Raw genomic sequence first — 25,711 nt, 5'->3', positions numbered from 1 at the left:
TGCTTTCTATACTGCATTATTTTTTGTGATAAAATTAGTTTATCAAACTATAAAATACAAAAATACTAAGAAAATGAGAATAATAGGAAAAGAGGGAAGGGGAAGAAGAAAATGTGTAGGGTGAAAGGATAAAGAAATATATTGACTTCTGATTCTTTTTGGTGCAGCAGAATGTGGTAATAACATATAACCTCAATTTTTTACTTTGCATAATAATCTATACCAGTCATTTGTGTAACACAATCTAATCCCCAAATCAAAGGTGCATGCTTTTTTCATCTCAATCACAAGTCCAGAAGCAGTTTCCAAGTAGAAACAAAACTAATTGTATTCTTATCTTAATCAAAGTAGTTAATCTAGCCATCTCTGCTAAATCATCAACTTTTGCAGCCATTTGTCCATTGTGGGAATCAAAGTATCCTTCCATTTTTGTGCACAGGGTGTTCTTGATGTCATCAGCATATATTACATCAAAGTTTTAAATTTTCTGCATTAATTTTTGTCATCCCTATTGTGTATTTACAACCTTCCTGTAATTATTATTAAAATAATTTAATAATATTCAATATTATTTTGGTGCACTAAGGTGGGGAGGAGGGGAACAGAAGGGGGAGAAATCCAAATAAAGCAACAAGCTTTAAAAGCTAAACTGAAAATACATTTAAAATATCAGCTGATGTGAAGATATGTAACAAATAATACAGACCAAGATATTTCTTCAATCTAAGAAATATTTTGTGCTGTGTAATTCAATATCAAGTTCATAATTACAATTCTGAAGAGGAATTGAGGGATGGCTGGTTTTACTTCCTATGATCTGAGAAGTATGGTTTGAGAATTACTCATTGCAAACATCAATGATTGATATTCAATTCAGTAACTGTCCAATGACCAAATAATTGCCCCAACCTAACTGATATCCCACTTTAATGCATTCTATTGTGGGTCAGCCAAGGAACTATGTTGTTCATATCTACAAAAAGCATAATTCCTATTAGATACACTTAAAAGCAAAATCTTATCCCTTTGCGCATGATCAAATCAGTTAGCAATCAAGCCCTGATTTTTGAAAAGGACAGCAGGCTGCAGCACTGTACACTAAATAAAGTTTTATTTTCTTCCAGCTCTGAAAGATTACCGTAGTGTTGCCAACAATTAGAGATCAACTTATAATACAAGTAAATAGTACCTATTTACAAATTATAAGACTTCAAATTTATTTCTCCCAAAATATAGTACAAAAGCTATATATTAATAAATGTCTTGCAATCTGGATTCATTATAAGTAAAAGCTTAAAAATAATGGCTTTTAATAAACAATTAATAGAAAGAAAATGGCTAGGCAACTCACATTCAGAATGTATTACATATTGTCTGAAATAATTTTGAAACATATAAACAAAACCCACGATAAAATAAATTGAATCATTCATTTTTGTGAAAGCAAATTTTTTTTGAAGGAAAATACTTTGATTCCTTTTTAAAAAACTATAAAGCTAAACTGAAAATTGTATCCAAATGAAGCACACAGCAGTTGTTGAACAATCTTTCTTAAAGGCAAAAAATTAACCATATTCATAGTCCCAATTGTCAACTTGTACTTCCTTGCTGTGTATTTCTCAGGTGAAACCTGAATAACCATTCTGTCTGCTACATGCTTCAAAGAGCTAATTTGAGGATATGATCTGATTTCAAAGTTGTGTAATCTGTTACGAAGTTCTCCAATATGAAGATCAAAACCAGAGCTAGAAAAGAATTGGAGAGAAAAGGGGGAAGGGGAAAGAGACAGATAAGAAATGTTATAAATTGAGAGAATAAATGGCATGCAAATATTTGTAAGTATATAGCTAACTAATTATAAAACAAATACATTAGTCTTAACTTCAGTGCCACTAACATGTTGGCAAATCAATTATTTTTCAGAGTGGCGGAGTAAAGGCAGACAGCATATGAAGGGAACAGTCACAATAACACGGTGAAAAGACAGCAGATAACATGGTTTGGTAATACAACACATTGCAAGGAAGGGAGGTGTCTATCACCAGGGATGTACAGTAAGTGACATGCAGACATAACTGACTGTATTTTCTTTTTTTTGCTTTATGTCCCTCTAAAGTTTAGTATGAATTGGGGCATTTATTTTAATAGCTTTTGTGTGTGCTTATGTGATGGTGCTGGTACCGGCTTCTAGACAGTGTTGATTTTTGACCACTGTGTGGGCATGTTCCTGCAGTTTTCTTGGCAAAATTTCAGACTTGCCACTGTGTCCTTCATAGGGCTGAGAAAAAATGACTGGCGGGTCACCTAGTTGGCTTTTTATCTAAGGCAGGACTGTAACTCAAGTCTCCTAGTTTTAACCTGGTGCCTTAATCACTACAGTGAACTGAATCTCTGCAATAGTTTAAAGTTATTAATAATTTCAAATAATAGTTTTTATGTTATAAAATTATTCTATATATTTTTTCTATAATTTGTTTAGAGTTTTAGTGTCACTGCTCTTTCTGCTTTTTAAAATTGTGACTGTAAATTGCAGTGGCTTCTAGCTAATTAGTGCCATTATCATTTATTAGAACATGCTTTCTTTTGATCTTATGATGCAGGTATGTACAAATTCCACTGGTATAAAGAAGGAATTAAAGCTTGTTAGGAAAATTATTTTAGAAAAAAATAGTTAAGAATGAAACATGATCACTAAGGCATGAAGAAATTACTACTTTGAAAGAAAAGGAAAAAACAAATAGTTATATAACACTCACCTACCTACTAACTAAAGCACTGATTGATGATTTATTCAGAAGATACCACTGGAGGTGAAGTGAACTATAAAGCCAGGAGAAGAACAGCTTATTGTGTTAGTGTGTTAATCAAAGCAGATGTGATTATAGAAAGAGCATATTTATTTTATCTATGGCTATTGGTCAAAACAAACACTGCTCTTAACATTAAGCACAGTATGTCTATGTTCTGCAGAATATCCAGCACATTGCAGAGGTTAATTCCAGGTAATGAAAGATACTTAATTTTAAAGGCTGTTTTGTGTAACACACTGATATTGCATTTAAAGCTGCACAATCTTTGTAGATTAGAATTCTTGACAGTAATTTTGATCTCTTTGTTGTACTCAACAATTCTCTGATAGTTTGCTAATATAACAAATGAGATCATAAAATAAATGTTTTTCTTTTTCTAAATAATCCACTTTGGATTAATTCAAAATGAAATGTTGGGTCCAATACAGTACTCCTACTAACTCATCTAACAGTCAAATGGAAAATTAAAAAGGATGAAGTCCAATGACCCACAGATGTTTGGAATAAAAAGTAAATCACAAATTTTTAGTGTGGAAGTGGAAAAATGGGACTCTAAAATAGACTAGGAAATTGAAAGATATCTATGAAAAATAGTGGCAAATGACTTCTATGCAATGGTCAGATAACTTAATAGCTATATCCATAAATGTTTTATCACTCAATGTTTTAATGGTCTAATTATCTAATGATTCAGTTGCTCGAGAGTGAGGTAGACAAATTTAATAAATAAATGAATAAATAAAGTTAGAGAATACAACTCACAGGCTACTTTTTTAAAAAAAAATAGACATCAATATGTCAAGATCTGATTTCACCTTTGTAGTTGAAATACCTAAACTTTTATGTAGAATAAGAAAACTACATCATTCATTTCAGTTTGTCCAGTTTAAAATAATAAGAAAATACAGAAGACGTGGGAATGAAATGAGCATTGATTCTTACTCGATAACACCCTTTCTCCGGACGGTGGAGACAGCAGCCAGGATGGGTTGTCTTTGTCCAGTGACCAATAGGATTGAGTCTACAGCTGTGACATCACGCTACATCTGGTGACTTCTCCCAGCTTTAACGAAGTAGATCATTGTGTTAACTGTTAATTAACATTGTGTTAATCACGAGCATCCAATAACATGTGCCATGACTGCGCATGGGCGAGGAAGATGGCTGCCGGGTTTGCCGCTCGGCTTCTGTACTATAGTTAATACCTGTAAAAAGTTGGATTCTGGCACTCGGGAGCTGACCCAAAGGAGGTGAGGTCGCCCGAACATCTAGCGACCCTGGGACTGGCAGCGGTAACGGAGAATTTGATCGCTCCGAGCTGCCAGCTCGAGAAGACGCCAAGCTCTGAAAGACGCTGAGCTCCGAGAAGCGCTGAGGGATATCGTCACCGCTGATATTGCTGGCCGCGGGTACCGCCGAACGCCGCCTAACATCGCGGCTCGAATGTAAAAACTGTGAGGCGGCGAGGATTGATTCGAACAAAGAGAGCTGGTGAGAGGGAGAATTTGGGAGGCGACGCAAGCACCGGAACACGTTTTACTGCTGCTGCTGCTGGCTTGCTGCCAGCCTCCGACATTGCTGGTGACGGAGGCCGCCTAACGCCGACGAACACCGCGGCTTCAACCAAAAAAAGAGAACTTGTGGAGACTGCAAGACTGATAAACAAAACCTGTGGAGTCTACAAACTGATAAAACAAAAAAGAGAACTGGTGAGAGAGGAAACTGGCCCCTGGGACTGAGTCGAGGGAGTGGGGGAGCGATACAGACGCCCTGGGATTAGTGCTGGCAGCGGACCGGTAAAATTTTACTCTCCGAGCTGCCAGCCTCGAAGGGACGCCAGCATTCGTGGATATTGACATTGACCATCTTGGATTCTATCCTGGATTCTATTTCTGACGCCTTGGGGCCTTAAAAACACCGAGCCCTATCGCTGAATAGAACGCCCCCCCCTCCCCTTCCACCAGAGACAAGCATTCTTCCTCCCCCTTATGACTCTTTGATCTGGAAATGATATTAAGGGAGATGGTTGGAATGAACTTAGCCACCAAACTTTTCCCACCATGGTTAACCTCCTGGTTTCCACTACTGCAGCTGCTACCCGAACTCACCCTGCCTCCCAGCCCCCCCCCCTCCTTGGACTATATTGAACTCTTTAGAGGAGCCCCCCTCAAGGTGCGGCCCTCCCTCAGGAGAGGGTGGAAGGCACCTTTGGACTATTATACATTTAGTACGGACTCTGTGAACCTGCGCAATTTTTCTAATTTTATTTTAAATAGGTATGTTGAGTGCATGGGATTGTATGGGATGGTATGAATGATCTCACTTTTTACTATTAATATTGCTGTATTTGTGTTTTAACTTTTTAGTGAGGACTGCCTGTGTGAGAGTTTGGGTATGACTGATTCGGAGGACCTGGCGGGGTATGCGGGGGTCACCGGGGTGGTTGGGGGAACTACATCCACGGGAGAGGGTCGGGGCATTGGGGTCATAACAGGGAGAGGCAGATACGGCGGGGACTTTAGGGCAGGCCATTACCGGGGAAGGAGGGCTTGCTATATCACAGAGATCCCTTCTTCCGGCCCTAGGAGTCCCACTCCAAGGTCAGATGGCGCGAGTAATCAGGACCCTGGTCTCAGGCTGCTGTCGCTAAATGCCAGGTCTGTTGTTCATAAGGCTCCCCTCGTCCGGGACTTGATTTTAGACGAGGGGGCAGACCCGGCATGTATTACTGAGACATGGCTGGGCACGGAGGGAGGAGTCCCCCTCGTAGAAATGTGCCCAGACGGGTTTCAGGTGCTTCATCAGCCGAGAGCCCAGGGAAGGGGTGGCGGTGTGGCTATTGTAGTCCGGGAGTTTTTAGCACCTCGTAGGATCCCTGCTCTGGAGCTTGTCGGGTGTGAGTCCCTTCTGGTGAAGCTGGACCTCAAGGGTCAAGTGGGTCTGCTGCTAATGTACCTGCCTCCCAACTGCGTTGCAGCAGCCCTCCCCTCGCTCCTCGAGTCAGTAGCCGAGCTAGCAGTTGAGTTCCCTAGGCTTATGGTTCTGGGGGACTTCAATTTGCCTTCGCTCGGTGAACACTCTGACGGAGCGCAGGAGTTCATGGCTTCCATGACAGCCATGGGCTTGACCCAGGTAATTCGAGGCCCAACCCACTCAGCGGGTCACACACTCGACCTCGTATTCCTCTCGGAGCAGTGGAGTTATGATCTTGGTCTGAGGGGTAATGAGATCATACCCCTGTCGTGGTCAGACCACTGCCTACTGAGGCTAGACTTCCGGAGGCCAAACCCCCACCGTAGGGAGGAGGAACCGACCAGGTGGTTCCGCCCCAGGCGACTTAGGGACCCTGTAAGGTTCCAGACGGAGCTTGGGGTTATTCCTGATACTCTCGCCCACAGTTCGGCGGAGACTCTTGCTGCTGCCTGGCACTCGGCAGCGTCAGGGTCTCTGGACCGGATTGCGCCACTACGGCCCCTCCAGGTCAGCGGCTCCCGGAGGCCTCCTTGGTTCACCGAGGAGCTCCGGGAGATAAAGCGCCGGAGGAGACGCCTAGAGCACCTGTGGAGATCCGATAGGTCCGAATCGAACCGGGCACTTTTGACAGCAGGCACCAAGGAATACATCCGGGCATTAAGAACAGCTAAGAGAACACACATTGCCACCTTGGTAGCGTCCGCCGAGTCCCGCCCAGCCGCCCTGTTTAGGATAACCCGCTCCCTCCTAAATAGGAGGGAGACGGGGGACCCCTTACAGGGTAAGGCTGAGGAGTATGTTCAGTTCTTGGCGGACAAAGTTGCTCGGTTTCGGTCGGACCTGGACTCCACTCCCGCAGATCCAGCCGAGACACAAGGGAATGACTTGGCAGACCATCTCTGGGTTGAGTTTCAGGATGTTGCCTCCGGGGATGTGGACAAGGCTATGCGAGCTGTGAGTGCCTCCACCTGTATACTGGACCCGTGTCCCTCCTGGCTGGTTGCCAACAGCAGTGAGGTGACACAAGGCTGGATCCAGGCGGTTGTTACCGCCTCTCTTCGGGAGGGGCACTTCCCCACCGCGCTCAAGGCGGCGGTGGTGAGACCCCTCCTGAAGAAACCGTCCTTGGATCCAGCCGTTCTTAATAACTATCGCCCAGTCTCCAACCTCCCCTTTGTGGGGAAGGTTGTTGAGAAGGTGGTGGCCTTCCAGCTTCAGCGTACCTTGGAGGAAGCTAACTATCTTGACCCCTTCCAGTCCGGCTTCAGGCCCGGTTACAGCACAGAAACCGCTTTGGTCGCATTGACCGATGATCTCTGGAGAGCCAGAGATGGAGGCCACACGTCCATCCTGGTTCTCCTTGACCTCTCAGCGGCTTTCGATACCATCGACCATGGTATCCTTCTGCGACGATTGCGGGAGGTGGGGGTGGGCGGCACTGTTCTGCAGTGGTTCTCCTCCTACCTCTCGGACAGGTTGCAGTCGGTGTTGGTGGGGGGGCAGAGATCGTCCCCGAGGCCCCTAACTTATGGGGTGCCGCAGGGTTCGGTCTTACCCCCCCTACTATTTAACATATACATGAAACCGCTGGGCGAGATCATTCGGAGGCACGGGATAAAATACCATCAATACGCGGACGATACAGTTGTATCTGTCCGCCCCGTGCCAACTCAATGAAGCGGTGGACGTGATGAACCGGGGTCTTGAGGCTGTTAAAGACTGGATGAGAGCTAACAAACTGGTACTTAACTCGGACAAGACCGAGTGGCTGTTGTGTTTTCCTCCCAACAATTTGGCCGATGTTCCATCACTCAGGCTGGGGGGGTCAAAATTTATACCCCTCAGACAGGGTCCGCAACTTGGGAGTCCTCCTGGACCCACAGCTGAGTTTCAACCATCACTTGTCAGCTGTGACCAGGGGGGCATTTGCCCAGGTTCGCCTGGTGCGCCAGTTGTGGCCCTACCTGAACCGAGAGGCCCTCACAACAGTCACTCGAGCCCTTGTGATCTCTAGGCTGGAATACTGCAATGTGCTCTACATGGGGCTGCCCTTGAAGAGCATCCGGTGACTTCAGCTAGTCCAGAATGCAGCCGCGCGAGTGATAGTGGGCGCACCACGGTTCGCCCACATAACACCGATCCTCCGTGAGCTGCGCTGGCTACCTGTTGATCTCCGGGTGCACTTCAAGGTCCTACTCACCATTCATAAAGCGCTCCATGGTAGTGGATCTGGCTATTTGAGAGACCGCCTTCTGCCAATTACCTCCCTCCGTCCCATCAGATCGCATAGAGTAGGCCTCCTCCGAATTGCATCCGCCAGTCAGTGCCGACTGGCGACTACGCGGAGGAGAGCCTTCTCAGTTGCAGCTCCGACGCTATGGAACAATCTCCCCGTGGAGATCCGCACCCTCACCACCGTCCAGGCCTTCCGCACAGCCCTCAAGATCTGGCTATCCCGTCAGGCCTGGGGATAAGACTTGACTCTCGCCCCTCCCGAATGTTGAATGAATGTTGTGTTTTACCGCTAATTATTTTTACTCACATTTTCTTTTTGTGTTTTGTCCTGCACTCCCCTCCCCTATTATTGTAAGCCGCCCTGAGTCCCCTCAGGGAAAAGGGCGGCCTATAAATGTTTAATAAAAATTTAAAAAAAACTAAAAAAACACACACACACTCTCTCCTCCAGGGTGTATGCCCTGAACTATCCCTAACTTAACGAAGCGGTAACAGTCTCTCAGAGGCTAGTCATCTATGGGGCAGGACTGGTCGCTGTCTCTACCATCCGGAGAAAGGGCATATCAGGTAAGATCCAATGCCCATTCTCCCCAGTTGGTGGAGACAGCAGCCAGGATGGGACATACCAAAGCCTGTCTATGTTTTTAAGGGTGGGTAGATGACTGGCCCGACACACTTTGTTCTGTTCTGACCTGTTGGAGTACTGCCAAAGGCAGTGTCGGCTGAAGCATATCTGTCTAGTCTATAATGGTGTACAAATAGAGATGGTGAAGACCACGTGGCCGCCTTGCATATTTCCTCGACTGAGGCTTGAATAGACCACACTGCCAAGGTGGTTGTGCTTCTCACTGAATGCGCCTTCTCATGAGGAGGAAGCAGTAAACCATGGGATCCATAGGCCTTCAAGATGCAGGACCTAATCCAAAGTCCAACAGATTTAGAAAAAACTTTGGCACCGATGTTACTTTGTTGAAAAACAAACAAAGCCTTCAAGTGTCTGAATGATGCAGTTTGAGAAATGTAGATGCAGAGTGCATGGCACACATCAGCTTGAGCCATTTACACTCGAGTCTGTGGCCCAGGGAGGGACAGAAATTGGGTAGGACGATTTCCTGGGCCCTGTGAAACCTACTGTTGCCCTTCAGGATGAACGCCGGGTCAAGACGAAGCACCACCCTGTCCTTGTGGAAAATACAACGGTCTTGCCTAATGAACAGGGCTGCAATTTCAGAGATGCAACGCGCTGAGGTGATTGCCACCACAAAGGCGATCTTTAGGAACAGGTATCTCATACAGTGCGAAGTAGTTCAAAGGGAGGTTTGGTGAGAGCTTTCAGCACCTTGTCGAGTCTCACGTGGGGAATCTGTACACAGTGGGCGGACTGATGTTGGCCATCCCCCGGAGAAAGCGAGTCACCAATGGATGGTGGGAGTGTGTCTCAAATGATGATGAGATTAGGACTGACGTTAGTGCCACCACTTGCCTTTTTAGGGTGTTGATGGAAAGACGTATCCAGCCCTTGTTAAAGGAAGTCCAAAGTTGAAGGGACCAATGCTATGGCTGGAACAATATCATGGCTGACACATCAGATGTTGAAGGCCTCCAGGTAGCGTAGTATATATAGTTGGTGGAGGTGTGCCTGCAGGCTTGGAGAGTTTGTATGAACCTTGGAGAGCGGCTGGCTGCTGCTAGGGGTGTTCGCTCAATCTCCAGGCAGTCAACTGCAATCAGTATGGGTCTGGGTCAGAAGTGGGTTCCTGCCGGTTCTAACCGGTTCGGTAGAAGTGCTTCGTCAAATCTACCGTACCGGTTAGAAGAGGTTCCATCGGTGGACCCGGAAGTAAGTTCCAGAATGTCTGCCTTGGCCCTATAGTTCCCTCGCCCCGCCCGTTCCATCGCAGCTTGCTCGCTCCTCCACCCGTCTGCACTAAACAAGCCCAGTCTGCCGCTCACTGATTGGCTGGAGTCCAGCCAATCAGCAAGCGGGCTTGAGTTGACCCACCCATCTCTAAAACCCGTTTAGAAGCGCGGCACCAACGGCCAACATTCCTCTTTTGAAAAGAGCGTGGCAGCAGAAAGTTAACATATGCCAGCCTGTGGCTTTTGCGTGGGATGGCATTCCCTTGTGATAGCCACGGGCTGGCATACGCCACATGGCCGAAAGGGGGTGGGCGGCGGCAGGAGGCTAGCGTACACCAGCCCATGGCTGAAAGGGGGTGGGTGGCGGTGCTGGCAGGCTAGCGTATGCCAGTTCACGGCTTTCAAAAGCCGCAAGTTGGGGTATGCCGCATGGCTGAAATTGGGTGAGCAGCAGTGGGAGGCTAGCCTAGCTGACCCGGTTGTCCCTTCAGTCCAGCTTACCTGCTGTCTTGTCGCCTGCCTGCTCCCTGCTGCATCCATCGCATCGGAGAGCTGCTGATTCTGCCTCTTACCCATTTTTTTCTTTTAGGCCTTTAATATGTTTTTAAAGAATATTTTATTGTGTATAAATTTTTTTATTATGTATAAATTTTTTTTAAATGGTTTATTTTAATTTATTGTTGATAGAATCTTTTTTAATTGTCTTAGACTATTTAAAAAAGATTCTATCAACAATAAATTAAAATAAATCATTTAAAAAAATTCTATACTCAATATTCTTAAATGTATTGTGTATAGAATTTTTTTTTAATCGTTTTATTTAAAAGTATTGAGTACAGAATTTTTTAAAATGGTTTATTTTAATTTATTGTGTGTGGAATACTTTTAACTGGTTTTATTTTAAATTATTGTGTATGGAATACTTTAAAATGGTTTTATTTTAAATTATTGTTGGTGGAATCCTTTTTTAAATTGTCTTAGACTATTTAAAAAAATATTCTATCAACAATAAATTAAAGCAAACCATTGAAAAATATTCTATACTCAATACTTTTAAATAAAACAATTTAAAAATATTCTATCCACAATACATTTAAAAGTATTGTGGATAGAATATTTTTAAATGGTTTATTTTAATTTATTGTGTAAGAATAGTTTTAATGGTTTTATTTTAATTTATTGTGTATAGAATATTTGTAATGATTTTATTTTAATTTATTGTGTATAGAATATTTTAATGGTTTTTAAGGATTTTTAAATTATTTATAGAATATCTTTTTAAAAAATATTTTAGGGAATTTTATTTATTTATTGTTTATAGAATACATTTATTACAAGAAATGTTATTCCTTTTTGCAAATGTTTTATTTGTGATGCAATATGTTGCTTCTAACTGTGCAGGTTGGTGCATGGTTTATGTGTCTCAAAGTGGCTGCTTTTCTATAGGCAGGCCAGGTTGGTGCAAGGCAGCTTTGCCAGATTTTGTGTGTTTCTGTGTGCTACCTGGTTGTTTAGGTAATTGTGAGGTGATTGCTGGTTCTGTGAGCTTCCTAGCACCGTCCTTTATAATTTCCCACAATGCCTTCATGATTTTTATTCCAGTGGCTTTGTCTTTCCTGTCCTTAGGGTTAGAGGAAAAAATGGTTTCGTCTGCAGTCTTTTTTTTTTGGGGGGGGGGGATTGTTATTTTTTGTTTTCCTGGCACTGTCATAGTTTGTCTGTGTGGGTGTGTAATGTCCCGCAGTTATCTACACATTAATAATGATCAAGTACTAATAATATTTCCTTATACATTTTAGTGACCTTTCCTTACATAATTGGTGTTTTCTTTCATACTTTTAGATTTCTAATTTCTGTTTCTGTTATTTAGCAATTGATAAAACAAATCTCACATGAAAAAGTATTCGAAGCCTTCTTGATTTTAATTATCAATTTATTCATTCCTGCCCATTCTAATATTTATTAATTTTCATATCTTTGTTTTTCCACTGTTGTGCAAACACAATTCCAGCAGCTGCTAACATGTGTAAAATTAAATATGTATTGTATTCCCTTTTAAAAAGCCAACAAAATATTTCTGGTTTAAATCCATATCTTGCTTTACCATTGCTTCTAACCACTAACTCTTGAATAGCTACTTGGAACGACCTAAGTACTGAACCTAATTCATATATTCCTGTTTTTTGAACTGAGAAATAAATTTCAGAAAAAGAAATCTGTATTGCTCTGTGAATCTACCTATGACATTCATTCTTGATCTAACTTCTTGGATGTAAGACTATATCTTTCCTGTTTGTTTATATCTTTCCTGTTTGTTGGGGGACATCCTTCCTGAAAAGACTGCACATTGTTGGGTGAAAACAGAGGTCCCTTCTGTTACCTGTAGTCCTCAGCTTACAACCACAATTGAGTCCAATATTGTTTTATTTCTTTTGCAGTTAGTATTATTTAATAAAATGAAAAAGAGGCAACAGAGTATGACTGCTTTCTTCTCCAAAAAACCAAGAGTTGAGGAATCAGCTGATCCACAACAGTCGCCAGCACCAACACCATCACCACAAGCACCAGCACCAGCACCACTTGAGGTCGGACAAAGCAGCAAGTCCATCTCCTCCACTGAAGTTCCACAACTTCCTGACTGCTGGAGTTTGCAGCAATACAGACACTTCCAGGAGAAGTATGATGGACTGGCAGTATCTGACAAAAAGTTAGATTGTGAGTACTGTGCAAAATCCATGTTCTCATTAGAGACAGGGATTCATGTTTCTAGAGAGTGGAAACATTTCCAGGTTGTGCCAGCAGGGTCAACTAAGGAGAATCAGCAAGCATCACTCAGAAAAAAATTAAAGGAACATTTTCAATCAAAAGCACACCTTGTTTGGAGAGCAGTAAACAATGGGAGCAGGATGCTTTAACCAAATCTGTAGATAAGTTAACTGACAAACATTTATCCAGTACTTGCAAAATATTTTCTAATGTTTACGATCTTGCGCAAAGATGTAATCCATTTTCAGACATCGAAGCGCAGGTACATTTGCTAACTATGGTTGGAGTGGATGTGGGAGTTGGCTTGCATTCACAGAGATCCGCAGTAAAAATAGTTGAATTCATTGCGAACAAAATCAAAACCACCGTGTTTTCCAGGATTATTGCAAAGAATCTAAAGGTGTGCCTAATAATCGATGAAGCCTCAACACTTTCCATGAAAGCAGTGCTGATAGTTTTTGTTAAGAGTTGAGGATCCAGAATGCCCAGCAACCATTTTGGTTGAGCTTTTGGAATTAGAGAAACAAGATGCGGAGACCATATGTTCTGCAGCGATGGGAAGCTCGCGTAAAGTTGGGTTTACTACCGAATATCTCCAGAAGAATTTAATCGCTTTCTGCTCCGGAGTCAGCACCAGACTAGCTCAAGACGTCCCAAATATCATAATTTGGCACTACTTGAACCACCGCTTCCAACTTGTGCTGGATGATGCAATAAGAGAAATAAAGCAACTCAACCACTTCAAGATCTTCCTTGATAAAATACACATGACCTTCCACAAATCCTGCAAGAGCCAGAATGACCTTTTCCAAATCTCTGAACAATTGGGCATTGAAATTGGGAAGACTGGCAGCGTTTTGGGACCAAGATGGGCTGCCTGTAGTTTAAGGGCAACCCTGGCTGTGTGGCATGCTTACCAGTGCTACATCAGTTTTTTCTGGGCAATGAAAGATTCCCAGGCATGGCTTCCCATTTTGAAAATCTAATTTTTTTAAAGGATTTGGCCCTTATGATCGATATTCTTAATGAGATTTTTCTTCCGTCAAATGCCCTGCAGGGGAGAGACACAGATATCATCAAGGCTGAAAAGTTAGTATTGTGAACAATCGAAGCTTTTGAAGTGCTTAGACAGAGAAAGGGTACTTATGAAACAAACCTTGAAGCAATGCTAAAAACACAAGCCTTCAAAAACATCAATTTAGCTCCAAATCAACTATTTGTTGCCAATTCCTCGTGACAAGATTCTGTCAAGCATCACCAATTTGAAGAAAAGTCTGATGGATTGTGACCATCTAAAAACAGATAGCCAATTGCCAGCCACAAACAAGTTACACTTTATCACATATTTGGAGCCAGATTACTGGAACATTGAAGATGTAGTCATTCCATGGGCTGAGGCAGCAGTTTGAATTTGGCAAAAAAATTTAATTACGAAATTAATTTGAATGACTAGAGATTTTTTGGAAAATGTGCTCAAAAATCCAAAAAAGTACAAAATTCCTGACGGTATCAGAAAAGCTAGAGCTATTGTCAGGACAATTGCTGTTACTTCAGCAGAAGCGGAAAGGGGGTTCTCAAAAATGAACCTCATATGTTCACAGCAAAGGACCCGCCTAATTGTTCCAAACGTAAGTAATCTGATGGTGATAAGTGTTCTTGGCATGCCTGTTAAGAGATGGGACCCAATTCCTGCAGTGAAAAAGTGGCTCAGAGCGCACCACCACAGGGCTCATGATCCATGAGTAAAGACCAAGAAAGCTGCAACTGAGGAGTTTAGAAGCCTAAAAACAATATGGAAATATCAACAACCAGAAAACCAATAACACAAGTAAGTACTTGAGTGTATCTCTTTCATTGTGTTATTGTTATGTAAGGTGTAAGTGCATGCTATTAAAGTCTTCCTTTCTGTGTCTCTCCTTTGTGCAGGTCATTCATTGGAGCACGTGTGGTTTAGTGATGTAGAAGACCGGCAAGACCAGTCATCCTTCCTATGTAAGTAGCTGTCTTTATTGCTGGATGTGCTGGGTTCATTCTTAATATAGTAAGTGCAAGCAATTAAAGTCTTCCTTTCTGTGTCTCTCCTTTGTGCAGGTTATTGGAGCAAGATGGTGAGGTGGTGTGCAGAAGACCAGCAAGGCAGTAATCTTCCCTCTGTAAGTAGCTGTCTTTATTGCTTTGTGTGCTGGGTTCATCCTTAATATAGTAAGTATATGCAATTAAATCTTCCTTTCTGTGTCTCTTCTTTGTGCAGGTTATTCGAGCAAGGTGGTGAGGTGGTGGTGCAAGACGCAGAAAGGGATAGTAATCTTCCTTTTCTATTATTTTGTGTGCTTGTTTCATCCTAATGCAGTGCATGCAATTAAAGTCTTCCTTTCTGTGTCTGTTCTTTGTGCAGGTTATTGGAGCAAGGTGGTGAGGTGTACTGCAGAAGACCGGCAAGGCAGTAATCTTCCCTCTGTAAGTAGCTGTCTTTATTGTTTTGTGTACTTATTTTAATCTTATTGTAGTTCATCCATTGGGGCAAAGAATTTAGTAACATTGTCTTGGCCTCTCCTACCTGGTCACATGACTGCCAAGCCACTCCCACCCAGTCACATGGCCGGCAAGCCGCTCCCAGAAAGCAGGCCATACCCACACAAGAGGTTCCAAATTTTTTTGAAACCCACCACTGGTCTGGGTGGATGAGAGAGCCCTGGAGAGATTGACCAAGTCCGCAAACCATGGCTTGTGCGGCCAATGGGGGGCTGGTAGGAGCTCCGCCTGCTCCTCGATCATCTTGCGGATTACCCTCTGGACCAACGAAAGGGGGGGAATGCATGGAGAAGAACCTCTGGCCACCTGCAGTGGAGAGAATCCACACCTGCTGACGCCAGGCCCACATACCTGGTGAAGGTAGGCAGCCTGTTGTTGAGGTGAGTCGAGAACAGGTCTATCATTGGAATGCTGATCCTGTTGGTCAATTCGATGAACAGCTCTGGTGTTATGCTCATTCCACATGATCGACCTGGGAGGAGCTTAGCCAGTCTGCTTGGACATTGTCCACTCCGCTGATGTGTTCCGCGCGGAAGGACAGCTGGTGCTGTTCCACTCAGGTGCCCAGGCGAATCCATCAGAGTGCAGGACTGCATGCTTCCTTGGTGGTTGATATGTGCCTTTGTTGTTATGTTGTCCGTGAGGACCAGCACATGTGAGTCTGCTAGTAATGCTCAGAACTGCTTGAGTGCTTGGTGGACTGCTCACAGTTCGAGCCAGTTGATGTTTTGTCTCCTGAGAAGGCCAGGTGCCCTGAGCAATCCAAGTGTGAAGGTGGGCCCCCCAACCCACGAGGCTGACATCCATTGTGATCGTGATACGGGCTAGTTCGCTGAAGGAGGACTCCCTGGTGACCTCTGGAAAGATCCACCACCAAAAGGACCTGATTACCTCTATTGGAATGGTGACCAACCTTGCAGCTCCTGTTGGTTCTCTGGTGTGGCAGGAGGAACCACTGCAGGCTTTGACTGTGCAGCCGGGATCAGGGGATGATGCTGAAATAGGAGACCATTTTACCCCAAAGTTACTAGTCTCAGAGAAGAGATGTTCTGCAGCTCCACTTCACTTGTTGGACTATTTCCTGTAGACTGGAGAGGCGGTTTGGGGAGAGAAAGACTGTGCCCTGCACCATGTCGATTGCTGCGCCTAGGTGTAACAGCCTTGTCGTGGGGACAAGGTGGCTTTTCTCCATGTTGATGGAGAAGCCATGGTCCTTGAGAGCCGGGAGGGTGGCCTCGAGAACCTTGTGCGCCTGATTTGCTGAACTTGATTGTATTATGATGTCATCAAAGTAGCACTCCAGTTTGATGGGTCGGGCGTGAAAGTGGGCTGCCAGAACTGTGAGGACTTTTGTAAATATCTTCAGTGCGGATGATAGGCCAAATGGGAGGGCCCTGTACTGGTAATGCTGTGTTGCATAGCAAAACCATAGGGATTGTCTGTGGGCAGGTAATATGGGGATGTGGAAGTCCACTGATGTCAGGTGGTCAACCTCCCTGATCCCCTCTAGGAGGGAATGCATCTTGAACTTGAGATATTTTACATACTGGTTCAAGGTTTTGAGGTCGAGAATTGCTTTCCAGCCCCCTGATGCATTTGGGACGACAAATAGCAATGAGTAAAAGACTCCATCAGGAGTCTGTGTGACGGCTCCTGAGAGATGGGGCAAGGGAAAAAAAGCATCGGTCTGTATATGTGTGGAATTCAAGCCGAATTTGACTGTGTTTAGTACACACATGTCTGTGGTTGTGTCCCCCCAGGCAAAGTCCGAGAGACAACCCCTGATTGGGAGATTGTCCAGACAATCACTTGTGACATCTGAATGGGCAGTTTCCCTTGAAGGGCTTCTTAGAAGGGAAATGCTGACCTCTCCCTCCCAAATTCTCTGTTCTCTGACTAATAGGATTGTCTAGGAGCTGACTGGCATTGAGGATTGGGGGGTATAAACCCCCATGTCCAATTCCTGAAAGGGAGACTTACAGTAGAAAGGAGAAGGCCAATTAACGAAAAAGGGAAGGCAGAATCTTACTGTCAGCGTTAATTTGTCACGTGATTCCACCAGTAGGGGTTCCAGTGCCCCCCCCAAAAATCCCCCCCAAATGGAGAGCTGATGCCAGTTTCCATTTTGCTCTGGTGTCTGCTTGCCATTGTTTCAGCCAGAGCAAGCACCTGGTAGAAACTGAGGAAGCCATGGCCTTGGAAGCGAACCTTAAGGGATGAGTCCGCTGCAAATTCCATTGCGGCCTTGCTTTTACCTGAGGTCCCCGTGGGTTCTAGAATCTGAAGGGGGAAGTCATTCCTGGATCTGTTTGATCCAGAGAATAACAGCTCTGCTGAAAAAAGCAGCAGAGGTAGAGGTTCTAACCGCCCAGGCCGCAGCCTGGTGACCCTTGACGAGCGTTTGTTTGAAGCACTTGTCCTTGGGTTTCAAAACTCCCTCTGGGGCCCCGGTGACTGCTGAAGGCGAGGACAAGCTCCGCGTGGAGATTCGGACCCTCACCACCCTCCAGGCTTTCCGCAAAGCCTTAAAAACCTGGCTGTTCCGACAGGCCTGGGGCTGATGAGTTCCTGTCCCCGCTCGAATGATGTAGCTGTTGATTGTTTTTAAAATTGTGGTGTTGTGTTGTTCGTTGTCTTTCTTTTTTTTCCTGTTTGTTTCCCCCCCCCCCCCAACTTGGTTTGTGAGCCGCCCTGAGTCCCTCTGGGAATATGGCGGCATAGAAATACAATAAAATCGAAAAATCGAAAAAATCGACAAGGCAGCCACTGGAGGGTCTACGGCTGGTGTCTCTAGTAGTTTCACCAGCTGAGGCCCTACATTGTAAAGTCTATTGTCCAGAGAATTGGGGAGAGGCCCTGATCCCAGGGATCCTCATTGTCTTTGGACCAAATCTAGGAAACATTTAGTAGAAGGAATAACTTTCTTCTCTACTGTGAGTTCCAGAAAGAGGGGATCCACCAGATCCCCTTTCTCCGGATCCGAAACTTGAGGGGGAGTTAATCCTACCTTGGTGATCTTTTTAGCCTTAAGAAGGAGAGACTTAAATACTGCTGGTTTGAACAGGCCCACAAAGGTAGGCTGATCTGCTGTTAAGTCTTCATCTTCCGATACGTCAGAGTCTCTGACCACCTCTTCATCCTCCACCCCCACTGAGGCCTGGTCAGAACAGGTGGGAGCAGACTATGTGGATGGGCCTTGCTGGTTTGAGATTGCCGTGGTGATGGAACAGTTGGAGTACCAGTCACAATCCCCCGTTTGATGGCCTCAGAAATAATGGAGGCCATATCTAGTTCTACTTCTGGCAAGGGACCTTGAGCTAATGCGAGAGAGGGCACTACTTCAGAAGGCGGCTGAATGGCCAGAGGTTCAGGGAATGATTCCACAGGCCGTGAGCTGGGTTGCTGTGGTGAGTTCTGTGACTCCTCTTCGCTGTCTGAGGACCGGTCAGTAGGCCTGGGACTATCTATGGGCAATGGGCCTGGCAAAAAAGGATGCTGATGGCAGTCCTTCGCCTTTTGGGCCGTCTTGGTGATCTTGACCAGTCGGCCCTTTGGACGGGGCTCCAGCTCTGCCCCTTTTCTGCCTGCTGGTATGCCAGAGGGCCCTGTGATTGGACTGTCAGGAGAGGCAGGGATGATGATTGTAGCCAATTGAAGAATTTGGACTTCTGATTTTGGAGGAACTGAAACCAATTTATTTTTTTAGTTAAAATTGCAAATTAGTTTGATTCTCTAGCTAAATTGGAGGAGGGTTAAAGAAATGTGTCCAGTCCTGATCGGACTGACTCTTAACGCTGGGAGGAGTCACCAGAGGTAGCGTGATGTCACAGTTGTAGGCTCAGTCATATTGGTCACTGGACAATACAATTCATCATGTCTGCTGTCTCCACTAACTAGGGAGAAAAGAAGTTGTTCATCTAGTAAAAGTTAAATATTTTCATAAAATTTGTTTTTCTCAATTTTACTGAATTGTCTTCACATTTATGTTGTGTAGATTTCCTCAGATTTCCTGTTTAACTGTGAGGCAAGCATATCAAATAGATATATGCTGATATAGACATCACAACATACAGTATATGTTAGTGTTTGTTATATTTGCCACTTCTATCACAGGAACATTCCAATATTGTCCAAATTGTTAAGGTACGCCTTTATTTATGACCAGTTGCTTAATGATCATTTGAAGTTATGATAGATTTTTAAAGGCTACTTACGGCCTCTCCATGAAGTTACAATTACTGCATCCTTTTGCCACAGTCATGTGATAACATTTGGGTCCTTGGCAACCTGCTCACATTTATGACCAGTTGCAGCATTTTGTGGTTACGTGATTTGCAAGCCTTTTTGCCTGTTTCTGACATTTTTCCTGTTTTCCAGCAAAAAATTTCCATTGGATATGCTGGATTCACTTAATAACATCTAATTTGCTTAATAACTGTGGTGACTCACTTTACAACTGTTGCAAAAACTATCATAAAATCATGGGTGGTTAAATAGTGCTTCTGCACACAATAACTTACAATCAAAATTCTGTGTCAGTATTGGTAGTAAGTTGAAGATTACCTGAGCTCCAAAACTTCTTATCAATTCTTACCAGTGTCCGAGCATTTTCTTGTTCTAAGATCTTCTGAGTTTGATCAGGAGGAAATTTCAGCACTGAAGTTATAACCTTTGCCATTGTCTAAAATATGATCAAAAGAAATAATGTTCCAACACTCGTCAATTTGTTTATGAAATCTTATATGCTATTCTTAGGAATGTTAATGGAAGCATGGTAAAAAAATAGAAGCATGTATTTGTTTCTTCTCCCATGATAATTTGTAATATAATTTTTGTGTGTGAATAAATCAAGGGAATATTTACTTATTAAGACTAACAATTCAAATTACACATTCTATACCGAGATTCAGTATTTGCATGAAAAGAAATGATAAGAGTCAAGAAGACAGAATAATTCATTGACAATGCATTTTCTCTTCTACTAAATTAAAAACAATAGAAATATAATCACTTAAAAGAGTATGTTTGGCCCTACGTTTATTCACATATTGTTCAAAATATTTCCTTCTATAATCCTAGAATTATCTCTGAAATTAGTGTAAGTTTTCAGCTACATTTTATGGATTATGTTCAGTAATATTGTCCTGTAAATGTTCATATCTATAGTGGTAGATGGTCTGTTATTTTATCTGTTGCACTGATTCAGTGTTGTCTGACAATATTCTGTATGTAGGCCTTAGATTGGAGCAATCAAAATAGATTGCTTTGCAAGATTGTATCAAGATTAGAGATCCTAGTTGCATAAATTAGTAAAAATATGTTTGGGATAAAACCCAGCTTACATATATGATTAAATATGTTTAAAATATATGCAGATATTTTTTAAAAAACATGCAGATAAATTTGTTCAACACCTGACAAACAAAGTCACTCAATTTATTCCCAGTTGGAATCTATCTGTAGTGCAGGGCCATGTGAGAAGCCTGGAGAAAGGTCTTGCTGATTATCTGGGAACAATCAGGAATGGCCATGCTAGTTTTCATCAGGGTCTAGGTGAAGAAATGGATTGGAATCCCCACAGCATATGAATTCTATTAATATGGAGCTCCTGTGGTAAAGTACTCACTGGTCCAAGAAACCTATTCTGAATGAAAATGTATTTCCTCAAATAGGTATTTACAGAAGTCTAAGGATAACAATAGGCTTTATACTTTTTTTTTCAATTGGCACATCTTTTGAAGCTATTCTTAATTGGGGACAGCTTTACTTTAAACATAGTAATAAAATCATCTCTTGATTACTAGAATGTGTTGTTCCTTGGGCTGGCCTTAAGCATTGATTAAAGTTATGGCTACTATAGCGATTTAAGCTATGGCTTTTAGCATCTGTCCAAGGTTATCTGCATATAGGCTGGGTTGAGGAATGATCACATATATCTCATGATATTGCACAAATACAGTAACTTGCATACTTCATGCAAATACCATGGTTTATTTTGTGAGATAAATATATAATTCAGCATTTGTAGGATATCACCACCTATGTCAGTTTGATATCACTGTAGTTTCTTGCAAATGCCACTGAACTGTACTTATTACCTCACTTGAGGAAATTGCAATAATAACTAATTTGCTACTTGGTTAGGTTTAAGATTGTGCTATCTTAACTGCTTTTAACAGCTTTTATGTTTTATATAGTAATTAATATATTAAATAATGTTTTAGACTGCTTAAATAAGATAATTTTGCCAAATGCTTTCAGAAATTGGGTAGAACATATGTATCTCTTTCTTAAGGCTTGTTTGAAAGATCATTCTGCCTATCAACCTTCCTCTATCCAAATATGTCATTTTTGGGCTCCTCTTGTGATGGCATCATAATATTACAACTATTATCAGAACTACTGGCATCATCACTCAGGTGTTCTTAAATATGAAGTATACCTTTGTTTCATGGCCCATCATATATTCAAAAATCACCTTCCTCAAGTACTCAAATTCAGTTGGTTCACCAAAAACAGACACATCTGAATGACAAAGATTCCCATCTGCATAGAAGAAAAGTTGGATTTTAAACTGATCTCTGTTATTTCAAACTTATTAAGAAATTACAGATTTGATAATCTTTTTACAAAATATTTTGTAGTTTTGAATCCAGGAAGACTCTAATTAATGGTAATGGAACAATCAATTTGCTATGGCCAACTCACTGCACAACAACTCGCCATGGCCAATTTGCCATAAGAAAACTCACTGTGGGACAATTTAACAATTCTATTTAATTATTTTAAAAAATAAAAATTATTTTAATTTTTGCAATTCACATTTCATTCTGTCTCTCCTTTTGCATATTTTCTTTAATGATTCTATTCTACCATTTCTTTGGTGTTAGTGTAACTCTTGTCCCAAATGAGTTGTCCTGTAGTGAGATGGCTGGGGCAAGTTGGCCATGGCTAATTGTCATAGACCTCTAATGTACTACATTAATCTTGTGGTAAGCATCCTCAGAATATTTCAATCTTCGCATAAAGCTCTTGTTTTACTTTCTTTCTTAACAGGTAGATTCTAACCATTTATTATATATATTCTTTGCACTTGGCAAACATTTCAAGTAATTCAAACAATCAATAGAAGAATTAAATATTAGAGGAATGCAAGTAAAGACTATGACATTGATGCTATTATACATCTTGGCACAAATGATCTGTCCCAAAAAGATGTACTTTCTGTGAAGAATGATTTCCAGAGCTTGGGGTATGAACTTAGTAGTGTAGGTTGTAGGCTTATCTTTTCAGAGGTTTTACCAGTATATAAGGAACAAAAAGGGAAGGAACAGCGTATAGCAGAGTTTAATGTGTGGCTAAAGGAGTGGTGTAAAAGGGAAGGCTTTGGTTTCATTAGTCATGATGCCTGCAGTTGGTCCAATGAAAAACTGTATAAAAGAGATGGTTTGCACCCATCCAAGAAAAGGACTGAGTTACTTGGCATTAAATTCACAGATTTTCTGGATAAACATTTAAACTGAACAGTGGGAACAGATAATTAATTGATACAGAACATTTCTGTCCCCAGCAATCTAAAACTCATAGGGTTATCAGTGCATGTAACATAGATGTTTGTGTGGGTAAGATTATCACTACTGCTGTCAAGCAAAACCAAGCATTTAAAAGTGAGTGCCATACCATGTGCATGAATCATACAAGTGGCAAGAAAATAAGGGCAGTCAGGCATAACACAAGTTATGTAGACAGTAAACACAGGGTCAATCAAAATGGACTCAAATGTCTATACACCAATGCACAGAGTATGAGGAATAAACAGGGTGAATTAGAAATTCAAATAAATGAGGATATGATATTGTTGCCATTACAGAAACTTGGTGGGATGAAACCCACAAATGGAACATACAGCTAGAAGGATTTAAATTATTTAAAAGAAATAGATCAAATAAAAGAGGAGGTGGAGTTGCACTATATATAAGAAATAACTACATCTCTACAGAAATAGAACACAACAATGATGAGAACTATCTTGAATGCATTGGGTGGGGGGGATGACATTGCTATATTATAGGCCACCCAACCAAGCAGAGGAAGTAGATGAACTTTTTGCTAGTCAGCTAACTAAGGTATGTAGAAAGCACACCACAATAGTAATGGGAGATTTTATCAACTGGGAAACATACTCTGCACCAAGTGGAAGATCCAACAGGTTCCTAACGAACCAAGCAGACAACTTTGTTTCCTAAAAAGTAGAGAAGGGAACAAGGGGATCGGCCATATTAACTTAATTCTCACTAACAGAGAGGAAATGATAGAAGGTGTTGAAGCCATAGGAATCCTGGGGGCAAGTGACCATGCAATATTGGAATTCAACATTATGCAAACACAAGTAGCAGAACAACGTCAAACTAGAGTCTTGGATTTTAAGAGTGCTAATTTCAATAAACTTAAAGAGAGAGAGCTTGGGAAGAATTCCATGGATGAGAATCCTCAAGGGGAAAACAACTCAAGAAGCTTGGGAAATTTTGAAAAATGAGATTACAAAAGCTCAGTCTAGCACAATACCAATGAAGAAGAAAAATAACTGCTCCCAAAAGAAATCAGCATGGCTGCATAAAGAACTCTCTGACAAATTGAAAGACAAAAAAGTTAAGTATAAAAAGTGGAAAGAGGGGGACATAAGTAAGGCAGAATATCAGCAAATAGCTTGAGCCTGTAAAGATGAAGTAAGGAAAGCTAAGGCTCACAATGAAGAAAGGCTTGCCACAAAAGTAAAAAAATAACAAAAAAAGCTTTTTCCAACATGTTAAAAACAAGAAAAAGGTTAAGGAAACAATTGGTCCATTGATGGGAGAAAGTGGCAAGAAGGTGACAAGCAACAGGGAGAAAGCAGAACTATTTAACTCATGTTTTGCACCTATCTTTATACAAAGGGATAAAACAGTCCAACCTATCAAAAACGGCACCACAAAACTCAGATTAGGAACACAAATTGAAATAGGGAAGAAAATGGTAAGTGAGCACCAGTCTACCCTAGACGAGTTCAAATCACCAGGACCGGACGGATTACACCTCAGGGTTCTGAAGGAACTGGCAGATGAGATCTCAGAACCACTGAACTACATCTTTCAGAGATCCTGGAGCACCAGAACTGCCAGAGGACTGGAAAAGAGCTGATGTGGTTTCGATCTTCAAAAAAGGAAAAAAAATAGATCCAGGAAACTATAGACCTATCAGCCTGACCTCAATACCAGGAAAGATTCTGAAAAAGATAATCAAGCAATGAATTAGCGAACACCTAGGAGTAAACAAAGTAATAGCAAAAGTCAACATGGGTTTGTCAAAAACAGATTATGCCAGACTAATCTTATTGCATTCTTTGACAAAGTGAAAAAATTAGTGGATGAGAGGAAGGCTATCAATATAGTTTACTTGGACTTCAGTAAGGCATTTGATAAGGTAGACTATAACTACTACTAGATAAAGTAGAAGAATGTGGATTGGACAGCATCACCACCATATGGATTCGTAACTGTACTCAACGTATAGTCCTCAATGGAACTGCATCTACATGGAGGGAAGTATGCAGTGGAATACCCCAAGGCTCTGTTTTAGGCCCAGTACTCTTCAAAATCTTCATCAATAATTTGGATGAGGGAATAAATGGGGAACTCATCAAATTTGCAGATGATACCAAGCTGGCAGGAATAGCCAACACTCCAGAAGACAGGCTTAAGATACAGAAGGATCTTGACAAACTTGAACATTGGGCACTATCTAATAAAATGAAATTCAATGTTGAAAAGAGTAAAGTTCTACATTTAGGCAAGTAAAAAGGAAAGGCACAGATACAGTATAGGTGGCACCTTGCTCAATAGTAGTAATTGTGAAAGAGATCTTGGAATCTTAGTGGACAACCATTTAAATATGAGCCAGCAGTGTGCAGCAGCTGCCAAAAAAGCCGACACAGTTCTAGGCTACATAAACAGAGGGATAGAATCAAGATCATGTGAAGTTTTAATACCACTTTATAATGCCTTGGTAAGGCCACACTTGGAATACTGCATTCAGTTTTGGTCACCACAATGTAGAAAAGATATGGAGACTCTAGAAAGAGTTCAGAGAAGACCAACAAAGATGATTAGGGGACTGGAGATTAAAACATATGAAGAATCGTTGCAGGAACTCGGTACGTCTAGTTTAATAGAAAGAAGGACTAGGGGAGACATGATAGCAGTGTTCCAATATCTCAGGGGTTGCCACAAAGAAGAGGGAGTCAAACTATTCTCCAAGGCACCTGAGGATAGAACAAGAAACAATGGATGGAAACTAATCAAGGAGAGAAGCAACTTAGAACTGAGGAGAAATTTCCTGACAGTTAGAACAATTAATCAGTGGAACAGCTTGCTTCCAGAAGTTGTGAATGCCCCAACACTGGAAATCTTTAAGATGTTGGATAGCCATTTGTCTGGAACGGTATAGGGTTTCCTGCCTAGGCAGGTGGTTGGACTAGAAGACCTCAAAGATCCCTTCCA

The 25,711-nt window shown here is 42.1% G+C and overlaps 1 protein-coding gene and 1 pseudogene across 11 annotated transcripts in view; one reads left to right on the top strand and one right to left on the bottom strand.

Moving 5' to 3' along the window:
* Positions 1–1,089: 1,089 nt before the first annotated feature.
* Positions 1,090–25,711, bottom strand: part of GOLGA4 (golgin A4) — a 184,572-nt gene continuing 159,950 nt past the window's right edge. For 6 of the 11 annotated variants that reach the window (XM_087713043.1, XM_087713046.1, XM_087713051.1 and 3 more), the window contains 3 exons: positions 21,619–21,722; positions 19,740–19,857; positions 1,090–1,745 (listed from right to left, as the gene is read on the bottom strand). In XM_087713043.1, the coding sequence (XP_087569169.1) occupies positions 1,660–1,745; positions 19,740–19,857; positions 21,619–21,722 (308 nt within the window). In that variant the 3' untranslated portion in view covers positions 1,090–1,659. Of the gene's footprint in view, positions 1,746–2,756; positions 2,821–19,739; positions 19,858–21,618; positions 21,723–25,711 lie in introns of all 11 variants that reach the window. The other 5 variants (XM_087713045.1, XM_087713044.1, XM_087713049.1 and 2 more) reach the window with 5 other exon arrangements.
* On the top strand, positions 11,687–14,865 carry LOC148045883 (E3 SUMO-protein ligase KIAA1586-like; annotated as a pseudogene).

Source organism: Thamnophis sirtalis, unplaced genomic scaffold, assembly GCF_051295495.1.
Source record: "Thamnophis sirtalis isolate CommonGarterSnake01/CBP01778 unplaced genomic scaffold, rThaSir2_p1.2 scaffold_4, whole genome shotgun sequence".
NCBI classification, from domain to species: domain Eukaryota; kingdom Metazoa; phylum Chordata; class Lepidosauria; order Squamata; family Natricidae; genus Thamnophis; species Thamnophis sirtalis.
Note: the sequence above shows the minus strand (reverse complement) of the source record. Positions and strands in the feature narration are given on the sequence as shown.